This window comes from Acanthisitta chloris, unplaced genomic scaffold (genome assembly GCF_000695815.1).
Source record: "Acanthisitta chloris isolate BGI_N310 unplaced genomic scaffold, ASM69581v1 scaffold14134, whole genome shotgun sequence".
Classification (NCBI taxonomy): domain Eukaryota; kingdom Metazoa; phylum Chordata; class Aves; order Passeriformes; family Acanthisittidae; genus Acanthisitta; species Acanthisitta chloris.
The window spans coordinates 48,638-61,589 of record NW_008668859.1 but is presented as its reverse complement, the minus strand read 5'-3'; the positions used below and the strand labels follow the sequence as shown (position 1 = coordinate 61,589).

The 12,952-nt window shown below is 43.5% G+C and overlaps 1 protein-coding gene across 1 annotated transcript in view; it reads left to right on the top strand.

Moving 5' to 3' along the window:
- The window catches only part of LOC103800730 (serine/threonine-protein kinase MRCK alpha-like), a gene marked incomplete at its 5' end in the record, with an annotated part of 56,669 nt that extends 44,717 nt beyond the window's left edge, over positions 1 to 11,952 (top strand). Inside the window, 3 exons of the mRNA XM_009073114.1 lie at positions 8,495 to 8,612; positions 9,901 to 10,058; positions 11,224 to 11,952. Of these exons, the coding sequence (XP_009071362.1) occupies positions 8,495 to 8,612; positions 9,901 to 10,058; positions 11,224 to 11,355 (408 nt within the window). The remainder of the gene's footprint in view (positions 1 to 8,494; positions 8,613 to 9,900; positions 10,059 to 11,223) is intronic.
- Positions 11,953 to 12,952: the final 1,000 nt, after the last annotated feature.

The following is a 12,952-nucleotide window of genomic DNA, read 5'->3' as shown; positions in this document are numbered from 1 at the left end:
GAAAGAGTACAACATTTTACTTTGGGAATGCGTGTTTCTGTTTATGGAAGGGGATGGTAAAATACATTTTTGCATTTAAAGAGGGCTACAGCCAGGGGGAGCAAGCAGGGCAAGGCTAATAGTATTGTCGGATTCTCTTTATCCACCTGTTTCAGGTCATACAGATTCTTTCTTTATGGGATACTGGAATGCTGAGATTGTGTGAAAGAGTGAACTGGGCCTTTTTATTTGCAGTTTCTTCTGGCTTATTTGAGCACTTTCAAATTTGGCTGGATCTACTGGTACAGATTTTTCATCCAGCATGAAGTTTTGCTGAAGTCAGTATAACTGCTGCATGGGCAGAAGGGTCCTTAGTAATAAATAGGTTTACATAGAGAACAGATAATTTAATCTCTGTGTTGAATGAGACTCTCATAAACTAAATAGCCAACTCAGCCTAGCTTTCATCTAGCCTCCATGGATGAACCTTATAAAGAAAATGACAATTTTTATATCTATATGTATGTATTTATATTTATGTATTAATATATACATATTTGCTTCATATATGCAATGTGAATCCAATCAGAGCTTATCTCTGCAGTCCCACTAACATGCCTCTGCTGCCTTTTTCAGGAGAAATGCCAAAAACTGAATGAAGCACAGAATTAGAACTGGCAGTGATGGCCCATGGTGGGTGGGCTGTGATACACCAGTGGGCAGGAGGGGACATGTACTTGTGCTGTCCCAACCCATGGCCCAACTGCCTGGTGGATGCAGAGCCAACAGGAGCTTGCTTCTCTCTGCCCACCACTGTTCTTAATGATGTCTTTTAAAAGACCAACTTTACAGAGTTTAATTTGTCTTGTAACCATACAAAACAATGGACTGTTTTAAACTCTTTCAGGCTATTTGATATGATGTATCAGGTGCCTACATATGTGCAACATACCCACCTGCGTGTGATTGCCCTTGCTGCCGCAGCCATACAAGGGGGAAAGATGCTTGTGCATTGTTTTCCAGACACATGGGTATGTTTATGGCAAATTGCAGTCTCTTAGCCTAGTCCCACATTGTTCTCTCCATGGATGGACACCTTTGACTTCATTCTAGCCGTGTCTTTGGACAGAAGCATGCCCAAGGCTCAGAGAGAGAGCAGGTTTAAGAGAGAAAATATTAGAGGCTGTCGGGCAATTGTAATTTTGCATCCTTCTTTTCCTCATGGCAAACACTTAACTACGGTCTGGCTTTGGCACGCAAGTTTGTGGGCGGCAGCACAATAGAAACCAGAAGCTCTTGTTTGCTATTATCAGAGCAGAAATCAGTACATATTTGTATTTTATTGATGTGGATCTGGTTCATTGTCTTGTTTTGTACAATTTAAAATCATTCCTGTTAGTATATCCCCAAACTTATTTGTTTACATGTTTTTCTTCCCTAGCAGCCTGTCACCAATTAACTGGCCGTACAGTCTGGCCTCCCTTCTGCCCTCTTGTCCCCAGAAGCCACTTTATCGTGGATGCTCCTTTGTAGTGAAGATCTGAAATCTGCAACTGCACTTACTGCAGCACAGACCACCTCTCTGTGTACATCAGATGTACAGGATTGATTTTGCTTTCATATTCTGCATGCTTAAGTATTTTTATATACAAAAGCTGGTCTTGACTGCCATTCTATTTGAACATTATGCTTCAGTTTGACCTCATTATACATGAGCCATTCTACTTCCATTCTAGATGATGTGTGAAGCTTTGCTTGTTTCAATTGAGAAACTTTTAGAGTAAATGAATACTTATCTATATTTGGTATTCTTTAAAGAAAGTGGGAACCCCATGCATGCATCTAACGGTGGAGTCCATGGAGAAAGTTCTATGGAGGATCATTTTTAAAATGTTGCCATATTGTGGCTTTCTCACATTCATGAATACTGGCCAAATATTTTCATGGTCTGCAGCTGGCCTACGCTCTGCTTTTTAGCTTGTGATTTTAGACACTGCCATTTTTCCCTTATTGGCTTTTAGGAAGGTAGCTGGCTTTGCTGCCAGTTTCCTGTAAGCAGATAACTCAGCAAAGTGCTGCCCTGGACTGTTCTTGGAATGGTGGCTTCTTGTGCTGGTATTTAGATGCTGCTAAAGTTGCTAATAACAATTTAATGTATATTGTCTTATATGCCATAATGTGGTAATTGATGTTTTGGTTAACATGCAAAGCCTCATAATAACTCTGTGTTTAAAAAAGAAAAAAAAGTTGGATTTTACCAGCTGAAATGAAGAGAATAGTAACAATAATGTCTGATAATATGTATTGGGATGTGACTTAATGTTCTTCCAGACTTTAATACGTTCCACATACAAAAAGTAGTGCCTTAGGTTTAGTGGAGGGGTAAGCTATATTTTTACCATATTTTGTATTTTAAGTCCTAACATTTCTAATATTACTCAGAAATGTTTGTTTTAAGGTGATGAAATCAGTTGGATGAGGGGAAGAGGAACTTAGAAGGTAGAAATTAGAAAAGGTATTCTGATTTGCTGGTATCCATGGGCAAACCACCCCCTTGCCAGCTGACCTGCTGAGCATCTACAGATGGCACAGGGAGGGAGACCAAGCCTTGAAATGCTCTTCTGTTAAATCTGGATTTAGGTGACTTTAAATTACAAGAGTGCTTGTGTCAGCACATTCCATAGAGATGAATTAGAAATTATTTCTGTTCAATTTGCAGGGTTATTTCTCCTTTGTCCTTCTTTGTCACACTGTGGGAGCACATTTCTCAGTTGACCTACTAAAAACATTTGAATTTCCCAATACTTTCGCACCTTATGTGCTAGGGACCTAATCCTCTGCGGCAGTAAAGCACCGACAGGATTAAGTGAGCGTGCAGAGGGACATGGGCCTTGTGTCGTCTGTCTGCAGCAGAGTGAATTGTCCCACTTGTCTGACACTAACCAGTTCACCACCTCACACGACCTGTGTCCCTACCCTGTTGAACCACTGTTCCCTCCCGTTGGAAATACTCTGTGTTTGTTGTACGGGTGATACTTAATTTGAATGGAATCACTAAAATGCATGAATAACAGAAGGAAATCTCTGATGATCTCTAACTGCTGTGTATTCTCACTTTCCTTCTCCCCACACCATCTCACCTGTGTTCACCTTCCCTTGTTTATGTTATGTCTATTTTAGATTGTAAGCTCCTCAAGGCAGGGAACTGATGCTTCTCAACTGTCTGTAAAGCACCTTTTTCAACTGTGGTGCTCTTTGAAATATCAAAATATAATAAATACTAGAATCTATTCCCAATGAGTTAAAAGTTTTATTTGTTTTTAATGTTTTAGCAACAGCAAGGGCAGCAGGCCCCTATGACTCCGTGTCAGGAAGGTGCTCAGAGGACTGGGGGTGACAATGTAAGAACCTGTGTGTTGACGGCGAGCAGGGTTGCTGTCTGCTGTCCCTCAGTGTTTGACTGCTCTTGTGGACTGCTGTTGCCAATGTAACCTGTACAACCATCCTTCACTGCTTTCTCTCTCTGTTGTCTTTGATAGCAGCGTTCCCCTTACCAATTCCCTCATCATCACTCCCGTCTGATCTCCTCTCCGAGCAACTTTGAGCACATCTACCACATGACTGTTAATTCAGCTGAAAAATTCCTCTCTTACGATTCCATAAACCCTGCATTTTCCCCGCCTCCACGCGCTGTCCGCGGTACTCCAGACATTATGACTCTGAGGGTATGAACAGCTGAGTCAGGTGTTCACTCTACTAACACTGTGTGGTTTTCCTTTTGCCTGGCAATTAACATGGGAGAAAACCCCTTGTAAATGGTTCCTTTACCCCTTAACTCTCTTTTGTCCTAGACAATTTACTTTCTGCAATCAGCTGTGGTCTTGACACAGCTCTGACATGCCAAGAAACAGATAGTTCATGGCTTTAAAAAAAAAGAACAGTGTATAACAACTGGGCTGAACCTTTTGCTATGAGAATAACATTTTTAATCGCCAGGAAGGATGTGGGAATTTTGAATGCTAAGTTCTCTTCCGCGGTGTTCATCCTCCAGCAGTCAGTAGCAGGATGCTGCATACCAGGTTAAATTAGGAAAAGGTTCTGGATATGTCTTTGCTGGACCAAATTTTCAAATGGTTTGTTTATGATGAATTCATGTGGAAAGCAAGAATTTTTACACAGTACTTGTACACAGGTTGAGAGAGACAGACACAGGTCGTGCCTCAGACAGTTTCTGGGTTAAAGTAAATAAGTGAAATTAGAACATGTAGAAACAAGATAAAAATTAAAAGATGAGTGCAACTCACTGATGTAGGTCTTCTTAATCCTAGTAGTTTTAGGCAGAGGCTGAGGTGTATGTTCTGCAGATATCCTTCCAGTTGGAATGTAAATTGTGGGCATGAAGTGGTCTTTTGTCTTTTCTTGTATTGTGCATCCTGGTCTGACTACAGGGGTGTTACTATGTCCTGTAGAAGTACAAACCAAACTGAAACAGACACACAAGTACCTACTGTGCATTGTACTTGTGTACTGTGCTGTGGCCTGCAGCTCTGCTTGGGGCAGATTCACAGATAATCAGGAATGATCTGTGAGGGAGATGTATTGTGATGGTGGTTGGTTGGTCAGGGTTTGTGTGGGACTCAGCCATGTCCACTGCTCTAATGGGAACATGGCTCTTGGTTTCTGTGGCCTTTGGACACCCTTCAGACATGCATGGCAAACCTTCACTGCCAGACTGCTTTGAATGCCATTGGGTTGCTGTGCTAGATCCCTGTCACTGGCAAGGTTTTGGAAACATACCTGCATATACAACACTAGCCAGAATTTAAAGATGCAGGAGAAAGATAAATCTCTTCCACATGGCTCCAAAACCTATTTGCACATCTAAGCTTTGACTGGCTACGTGCATGGTCATGTTGTGAAGTCCCAATTGTCACAACCATTAATATTCAGAAATGAAGTTGCGGCATTTTGGAAAACGTGCCCTGTGATGACAGGTCTGCATCCATCCTGGCTTTTCTGGTAGGAGGAGAGGTGCAGATACACAAGGGGAATACTCTGTTGCAATGCAAAAAAAAAAAAAGAATAGTTAAGCCGAACTGAAAGCTGTTTCTCTCCTTAGAGGGTGATTATAGGGTCACTGAAGCTGTATTTCAGTTCTGGTTTTAACAGGATTTTTTTTTTTAATCTGACTGTGCTATAAAATGTTCTATGTTTAATATGCAGTGATGTATCACCGGACTGTGACCCTCCCTCTACCTTCCCTTTCTCATGTGAGTAGTCTCCCTGACATCAGTTAGGAATGACCCCTGGTGTGTCAGACAATAACTCTCAGTTTTTTTCTTTAGGAGCATCCTTCATCCTAGTGTTGCAGCCTACTAGCATAAATTGGAGCAAAAAGTGAAGTGGGCAACCTGGAGTGTTGAGAGCCCCTGTTAGCTCCTTAGAGCACTGGAGGTTTAGTCTTGTATGAAGAAACGTGTTCGTCTGCTTTGTGGCTTGAGGGTAGAGATGCTGTAAGCTGTATGCAAAGCAAGGCTGAGAGTTTGGTTTCATGTCCATCCATCCTCCCTTTGTGCTGTGTTTGGAGATTTTTGTTGCAAGAAGGGTACCATGGTCCCAAGTGTGGATAGGATATTGGAACCAGAACAGTGTGGAATCCATAGGGGAGTTGAAAGATGACCCATTAAAGTAGGCTTTTAGGTTCTGTCATATTATTTCATGGACGAATTAAAAGCTGAGGTTTGTAATGTAATGAACAGAGCAGTAGTTTAAAACAAAAAGAATCCCCATAACAACAACAAGCAGCAGAATGGACAGAGAAACATAAGCAAACAAGTTCCCATGGGTGTTGTAACTGTTCAGTCAGACCCTGTAGGTACATCCTCACCCCACTGCTGGAGAAGGCAGCTGGGGAGCAGCTGGTGTGGGAGCTGAGGCTCCAAAAAGCTGCAGAGCTGTGAGCATAGCAGTAATTGCACCTGCATAACCCACAGCTCTGCTCTCCAGCTGGGAATGCACTGACCTAATTGGGGCCTTTCACCCTATTTCACAGTGATACACTTTGATCAGCAGCATCTTCTCTGCTGCTGCTTTTTTTTTTTACCCTTCTCTCACTTTTCTCCATTTGGTTCAGCAATGGGGATGAATTTTCCTGCTAGGATTTGACTTGTTGATCTAAATGAGGGGTTTCTGTCTCTCTAAGTAAATCAAGCTCAGGTTTCCTTTTGTTTTTTGTGTTTTTAACTTGCTGCATTGTGCTGCTTTATAACTACCGCTAATAACCACCGTTTATTTTCCTTTGAGTCCCCTTTCTGCATCATGTGCATATCACTTCCAGGGGGTTTTGTCCAAAATGCCAGCATCTCTGGCATGTGCTTATTTTATTTTTAGAACAAAGAGCAATGAAAGATTTGCTTTGTGGAGAAATTTTCTACAAGGAATTACATGGACTTTGCGAACTGAGGTCATGAAAAATAATCATCATTAGAATATACTGTTAAAACAAATGAGTCTTCTTCACACAGTCACCCGTTCCCTTCTTCCCCTGATGCCTGCATGTTGTCTGCTCAGTCACTGTGAAGGAGGTTAATCACCTTATCACTAAACATAATTGTTCTCTTTGCCAAATGAACCACTGTACATTTATACAAGTACAAAAGATCAGCCTTGCAACCCTAGTGTACTAACCACAGTGCACACGTTTGCATGGTGCTGCACTTGGCTTTCCTTTCTTTCTCAAAACCCAGCAGCAACTTATTCCCTGAGCTCATCAGTTCCTCTGGGTATCATGAGGGGAGCAAGTCTCCATGGTTTAGGTACTGGCAGGTTGCTCATTCTCTGAATCCCACGCTGTTTATTGCATGGTGAAGGACACAGGAGCAGGAACCCACTATTTTTTACTACAAGGTAGGGTGGTTGTTCACGTTTAAAAGCAAAAAAAAAAGAAGGGGAAGGTGAGCGAGAGACAGCAATATGATTGCACAAATGATTTAAGAAACTTTTTTAAGTCTTGAGGGTACAAATCCTAGTTCAGTGCAGCAGAAGATGGGAGGAGAATTAAACAAGGCTTTTTCATCTATAAGCTCTCTGATTATCTTTTACTGGTGTTTGAGATATCTGGGTATAGGGGGAGAGATTTAATTCTTACTTGTTGCATGTTAAAAATCAGCCATTTCTGGTCCTCTGGGAGAATGAGAAGCCAAGGGTTGACTGTAAGATCAAAGGGGAGTGTTAGAGCAATGATTCTAAGAATCATTGTAAGACTGGGTTTGGGAGCAGGGTGGTAACAATTATCTGATGAAGTCTGAACTGTATATAATATGTTCCTTATAAAGCCTCTATTTAATTATCCATTTTAAAATACAGATAGAGACATGGGTAGTACCTGAGGGTCTCTGAGAATACCTGTGTGGGGGTGGAATCTTTATTCTGGTCTAAAATTTTCATAACACCCTGGTTTTAAAAGGCATTGCAATTGCAATTATTCTTTTTTGTGTGGCTACTTCATCTCAGAGTGAGGATGAGGAAATAAATAAAGATAAAGAGGAAGAAATGAACAGTTAGTGCAGAGGAGGGGTGTAAAGAGGAAATAAAGTTATGCTGAGAGCTACCTGCAGCTCCTTTCACATTCTGTGCTTGTGAAAGTTTCCTAAACCTAATTCTAGCTAATGGTAATGACTTAATAGTGCAGATCATTCTAGGGGCAGGATGAAGTCTCATATTCAGCCAGAGCTGAAATGATATGCTTGGGCATTTGAAAGTCCTGGGCTAAGAAGCTGGCTCATATACAGAGAGGTGACTAAATAATCTACCCTCAGTAAAGGACCACTTCAGTCCAGTAACTTACTAGTTTAGAAAATCACACTAGAACCCTCGGGATGCAAAACAGAAGTGATAATCAAAATACACAGACAAATGGTGGCATGTGCTCTAGTCATTCTCCTTGAGCAGGCTGAAAACAGGAGGCTGATTCTCACTTTGGCTCAGCTGGTATAGGTTTGGAGGAAGACTGTTAACACCTTTGGAATTACACAAGTAATTGATATACAGATTGATTCACTCTCTGTTCACAACTCTGCAGGCATTAGGGATTCACCGGGTTACTGTATAAAGTTACACAATCATGGCACAAATGATGGCACCAGAGAGAAGTTTTAATGAGATCCTTGGAAGCTTGTGTTCAGAAAGAACACATTAGGCAGTATAACTTGAATATATCTAGAGCACCTGAATTAGGCTTGCAAGCCTATAGCAAGGAAATTCTTGAATTATTAGGCATTCTTTCAGTTGTCTGCATATGTCCATGTAATTCAGCACTTCACTACTGTGTTGCGTGTGCTGCCAGTCTCTGCACTAAACTGCAGAATGTTTTTTTGCAAATTTTGCTGACTTGCTGCCCAAATATTCAGCTCTGGTAAGGTTGGGGTTTTAATGTATTTGGGGGCCTTACTTCACAGCATCCAAGGCTGAGCAACGGTCAGTCAGTAAAGATGTTGTGTGTGTGTCTGCATTTCAGAATCTTCGGCCCCAGGAGAGCCGGACGGTGTTCAGTGGCTCCGTCAGCATCCCGTCGATCACCAAATCCCGCACGGAGCCAGGGCGGTCGATGAGCGCCAGCAGCGGGTTAGCAGCACGTAAGCAAACAGGCCAGTGTTGCTTTGGGGTCTGTGCACAGTATTTTGGGAAAAGCTCCATGGTTATTAGCCTTGTTGCTGAATTGTGTTAGAGTTCTTGATGCTTCTCATGCTGCTAGTGCAAGGAGAAAGCAATAGAAAACTGGCTGCTGGAATGGAAGAGTTGCAGTGCATTGGAAACAGCTTTCCTAGTGCTGCCATGTGGCCTTTGTGTGCCAGAGTCAGCACAGTAATGTAGGCTGAGACCAGGTGTTGTGGCTTAACCCCAGCCAGCAACGAAGGACCACACAGCAGCTCACACTCCCCCACCAATGGGATGGGGGAGAGAGTCAGAAGGGTAAAAGCTAGAAAAACTCATGGGTTAAGATAAATACAGTTTAGCAGAGAAAGCAAAAGCTGCACACACAAGCAAAGCAAAACAAGGAATTAATTCATTGCTTCCCACAGACAGGAGGTGTTTAGCCATCTCCGGGAGAGCAGGGCCCATCACGCGTAACGGTTCCTTGGGAAGACAAATGCCATCACTCCCAATGGTCCCCCTTCTTCCTTCCACTTTATGATGTCCTATGGTGTGGAATATCCCTTTGGTCAGTTTGGGTCACCTGTCCCAGCTGTGTCTCCTCCCAATCTCCCCCCACCCCCAACTTCCTTGCCAGTGTGGCAGTATGGAAAGCAGCAAAGGCCTTGACTCTGTGTGAGCTCTGCTCAGCAGTGACAAAAACATCTCTGCATTATTAACTCTGTTCTCCACAAATCCTAAACGCAGACCCATACTAGCCACTGTGAAGGAAGCTAACTCCACTTCAGCCCAAACCAGCACACCAGGCAAGGGACTAAGTAATTGACCATGTGGAAATAGAGGCAAGGCTGGTGTCCCAACTTTTCTACACTTTTCCCTTCTTGTGGCGCATGGTGCATTTGCTGCACATTGCCAGCTGCCTGCAGAAAGCATGATGTGTGCCTGCTGGTGCCTGCTCCCTGGAAAAGAGGCCACTGGAACTAGGCTGCCACCACAGCAGTTTCTACAACTGCCACCTTGTCAGGAACACTGTGACTGTGTCTGTGCTGGGTAAAGTGTGCTAATGCCGACATGCCAAGCGAGGGACTGGAGAATCCATAGGAAAACCTGCAGCAGAAGAGAAGATAAAAGCCCACATAGCTTGCAAGCCATGAGCTGAGCAACGTAGGACTCGCTGGAGGAAAGCATAACTAAGCAGAGAAACAGCCAACAAGTTTCTGCTGTGCTAAGTGGGGGTCTGTAACAGTTGAATTCCTCTGCGTGTTTCAGGATCGTCCGCGCAGAACGGCAGCGCTCTGCGGCGGGAATTCTCAGGAGGGAGCTACGGAGCGAAGCGTCAGCCGATGGCATCGCCCTCAGACGGCTCCTTGTCCTCTGGTGGCCTGGACCAAGGCAGCGATGCACCAACAAGGGACTATGAGCGAGAGGTGAGTGACAGGAGAAGTTTGAAGTATGTTGATAAATGTGAAGAAGTTTAATCCTGTCATGGGTTTGGCTACAAGTTTGGGAGTTGTTGACAGTGAAGATATGGATTTCCTCTATTTCAAGCTATCCTGACAAAAGACTTTGCTCAAACCGTGTCAACTCTGGTCCTGGTGTTTTAACATGCAGAAAAAGCTCTCTGCACTCCATACCTGGAGATATGTGGGTAGCGTGGCTCCCCAAAATACTGGCCCTGTAGAGTAACAGCTTGATAGTGACCCATTACAGCTTGAAGTGGTGATATTTCTTCTGTCCTTTATGTGCAAAGACTCATAAGCTATCTTAGCAACCACTTCACAGGAGACATTTTGCACTCAGAGGTTAACAAGGTAATTTAAGAATTATATCATTTAATCTAGAGAAGGAACTGAGTATAATAATTTCTATTCTGTGCAGTTGAGACTTATCATTATTCTAGGACTAAAGTCCTGTCCAGTGCTAAACTCAGCCAAGAGTGTTTTACATAGGAGGATTCAATCTGAAGTTGGCCAGCAAAACTTCCCCAACCCATTTGCTTAGCAAGGAGTGTGAAAATTAGATATCACATGGTTTTCTCATTGTACCAAATATTGCCTGCCAGTTGAAGCTGGAAGGCAACTGTCAGCCCAAATTCAGGCTCAGTCATAGCTGCATTCTACTCTGCTCTAGAAGATCCAACTGGAGTAACTTGACAGAATACATGGAATTAGTATCCAAGGATTTACATAGAAGAGATAATTGTGATGAAGCCTGTACCACCAAGATTTCTCAGTTTAGTGCAAGAGCACCTCAGATCATAACCTGTGAAAAGAGCTGTTGTAGCTTCACAGACAACGTGACGTTGCACACTCTGCTAACCAAGAGGCCCTTGGCAACACGCAGACTGCCAGAATCCCGTTTGTGCTTATGTCAGCATCAGCTATGCCTGCTGAAAGCAGAGTGATCCAGCCACTTACTCTTAAGACTTCCCTTGACCAGGAAATTCTAAGCAAAAAAAATTCCTCAGTATTTCTGGATACAAGCAAAATCCACAGAGGCCTTTGAATCCAGTCACCTGTTGCTCAGGCACCCTCAGTCATTCTCATACTTGCTATCCTGTTACTTACTGGTGTTCTTGTGTTTGGGCTGCAGGACTCTGACTCTCCAAGACACTCTACAGCATCGAATAGCTCAAACCTCAGCAGCCCTCCCAGTCCGATTTCTCCTCACAAGACCAAGAGCCTCTCCCTGGAGAGCTCTGACCACGTGAGCTGGGACTCATGAACTGCTTCAGCATTCAGGTTTGACATCACATCAGCTTGCTGTCCCCTTCACTTGCTCCAGTTACCATCATCATCCTAACCCTCCCCATTCCCTGTCTGAAAGTGATCTGGGAGTAGGGTACAGAGGAAGGTAAAAGCTGGTTGCCTTCAGCACCATTCAGCACTGCCTCACCCTCCCTTCCCCACATCTGACAGCAGCAAATGAGCAAAGCTAGGGTGTTGGTAAATATCAGATGCTGTAGATTTGTATTAGTATTGGTTTCATTTTTGTGGTTACAGCTGCTTCATTTTTAAAGACATATTTATCCCACCCCCTTTCCACTTCCCAAAAAGTAGCATTAAGTAGACCAGACCAGTGTCAACAAGAGAAAATTCAGAGGGATTTTGTTTTCACACAATAGCTCATTGTACTGTACAAAAGTAGCACAGATGCTTCCCCTGCATGGGGAGCGATCAGTATGTCAGAGGCACATAAAAGCTTTCAGCCACCACGTTTGAATGTCAATCTGATTGTCGCCAGCAAACTCTTATTGATTAAAATGATGCATATTTTACTACAGTACAGAGTTTAAATAAATACGCAGATGTTAGAGTAAAATACGTATGTATATATTCAAAGAAAAAAAAGCATTGTGTATGCAGCAGAAGATGGATGCTTATTTAAGAGAGCCTTTAATTTAAGATTTGTGTTGTCCCTGTTTTCATGCTCAGTAATATACAGACTCGGAGGCCTGGCCTAAAACCTTTCACAGGACAGATATTCCATTGGTGCAGCACTTGCTGCACTGCCAGGAGAGGCCCCTGCAGTGCTTTCACAACATTTCTTTACTTCTGGCCATAGCATAACTGAAGCTCTAATTCCTACTTCGGTGTTACTCCCCATCCTTTACAAAAATGACAGTTGGGAAGCAATGCCCTGGCTCGCCAGCCCAGGGCACTGGTCAGCCTGGTGTCTGCCCCGGGTCTGTGTGTGCCAGCTGTGCAGCTGGAGCCTTATGGCATGCTGCAGGAGAGGCCCTTCAGGCAGCAAGGGAGCTCAGTGCAGCAGGAAAAGTGTTTCCCTGGGTCAGCCTTTGAGCAGATCTAACTGGGAAAGGAGCAGTCTTCCACAACTCTTTGACCATCCCTAACCAGAAAACTGATGCTGTCGTTACCAAATACAGGTTGCTAATATCCATCAGCCAAACGAGTGCCCTTAGCCCAAAGCTGGCCCGGGCTGGCTTTGCTGTCACTGTAGCAATGAAGAACCTTGAAGACTGACCCCACACTGTTCACACTGTTGTAGCAAAGATGCCTAGTGACCCCCAACCGCCGCAGTGGCAAGGTTGGTTTTCTTCTTCCTCCCTCCCCGTGCTGTGGGTTTGTGCAATTGGCAGTTGTTTCTATGTGCTCACCTGCTGTTTGGTTCCAAAAGCAGGGCAGGTTGGAGGGCAGAAAGTGTTGCAGCAGAAGACAGAGCCCACTGAAGGTGCAAAAATAAATAAAAAGCTGAAGCTGGTCACATAGTCAACGGAATAAAATTAAAAACTGATGTACACATGGATGGTAAGAGGAAGATGTCTCTTCTCTTTAGTTAGCAAGGCAGATGTGTTTTTCAT